The 1,663-nt window shown below is 41.8% G+C and overlaps 1 protein-coding gene across 1 annotated transcript in view; it reads right to left on the bottom strand.

The window, feature by feature from the left end:
- LOC101849851 (trichohyalin) overlaps positions 1-1,663 on the bottom strand; it is a gene marked incomplete in the record, with an annotated part of 75,546 nt that overhangs the window by 61,836 nt on the left and 12,047 nt on the right. The window contains 1 exon segment of the mRNA XM_035970463.1: positions 877-1,139. Coding sequence (XP_035826356.1) covers positions 877-1,139 — 263 coding nt within the window.

Raw genomic sequence — 1,663 nt, 5'->3', positions numbered from 1 at the left:
TAGTAGTAGTAGTAGTAGTAGTAGTAGTAGTAGTAGTAGTAGTAGTAGTAGTATTGTTATCATTGTTATTATTATTTTTATTTTAATAAGTATTATCATCATCGTCATCATCGCTCCACGTCTCTCACCCACAGTTCTGTTGGTCTCGGTGCTGACGCTACACTATGGAGCCTCTGACGACACAGACCCTTACGTACCCGGCCCGTACAAGACTGCAGAGTTCACCATTACCCCTGCCGATGATGGGGCGCCCATGCATACTACTGGCAAGTATATAATAATAATAATAATAATAATAATAATAATAATAATAATAATAATAATGGTAATAATAATAATACCATTTGTACTTGCGCTTTGCAATCTATATCATTACCCCAGCAGAGCCTACAACACTCAGAAACATTCTTTCTCTGCTTCTCGGGAAGCATACAGTGCAAGCAGCCAAATAAGTGCTCAAACACTAACAAAGTGACATGAATTTGTCACAATACAATGCATTTAATATGAAGAAGAGCTGTCTATAAAAGAAAACGGAAATCCTGAATTCTTTTTGAAAATCTCAGAAGCCTGATGAAACAAACAATGATCACAGGTGGTTCGCTGAATCTCTGTTGCGGTTTGCTCCATTCTTTTCTGTCAAACACCTCGGAGGTCTCATGTGCAAGTTGGGCACATTAAAGATCCCTTGGTGGTCAAAAAATCGATAAGAGTAGGCTTCAGCCACCATCCGTGCAAAATTCAAAATTCCTACCAAACTGAAAATGTTAAATATGTCGCCGGCGCTCATATGACCTTATGCAGTTGCGAGCGCCGTAAAACAATTGCCAAAACAAAAACAAAAAACAAAATAAAACAACCATGTCTTCATCTTACCTTTCACTTTCAAGGCTGGCTTTCTCCTTCTCTATCTCACCCTTCTCCTTCTTCAACTCTTCCTTCTCATTCTCCACTTCAGCCATCTCCTTCTCCAGATCCTCTCTTCTCTTATTCAGCTCATTCCTCTCCTCTGCCATCTTCTTCCTCTCCTCATCGTCTCCCTCTTTGTTGGAGGAGGGGCGAGGGAGGGAGGAGAGGAGTCCGCTGTCAGCCGCGTCGCCTTCTTCGAACTTGTTCAGCTCTGCCTTCAGCTGTGAGACCTGTGAGTGTCGTATTTAGTTTTAGTAAGAGTTTTACGGCACTTGCAACACAAAAAGGTCATAATATGTGGCACAGATTAGATGTTATACAAGAGAGTAACAAACATAAAAAAGAAGAAGGAGGAGAAATCAGGACAATAGATGTTTGATAGGAAAGAAGGAGCAAACCACACCAGAGCACCCGCCAACCACCCACTGTGTGACATATGTTGGAGAAAAGTAAACAATGATTCGAAGATTAGGAGATTAGATGAGATGGTGAGATGAGATCAGATAGATGATATAAGATGGGATGAGATCAGATGGGGGGAGGTGAGGTGAGGTGAGGTGAGGTGAAGTGAGGTGAGGTGAGGTGAGAGGAGATGAGAGGAGATCATGAATCTTTATTGTCAAGATCCTGACATATTTGTTTGGTATTTCACCATGTACAGACACACACACACACACACACACACACACACACACACACACACACACACTCACACACACACACACTCACCATTATCTCCGCCTTCTGAAGATCC

Source organism: Aplysia californica, unplaced genomic scaffold (genome assembly GCF_000002075.1).
Source record: "Aplysia californica isolate F4 #8 unplaced genomic scaffold, AplCal3.0 scaffold00270, whole genome shotgun sequence".
Lineage (NCBI taxonomy): Eukaryota > Metazoa > Mollusca > Gastropoda > Aplysiida > Aplysiidae > Aplysia > Aplysia californica.
This window is presented reverse-complemented; position numbering and strand designations above follow the sequence as displayed.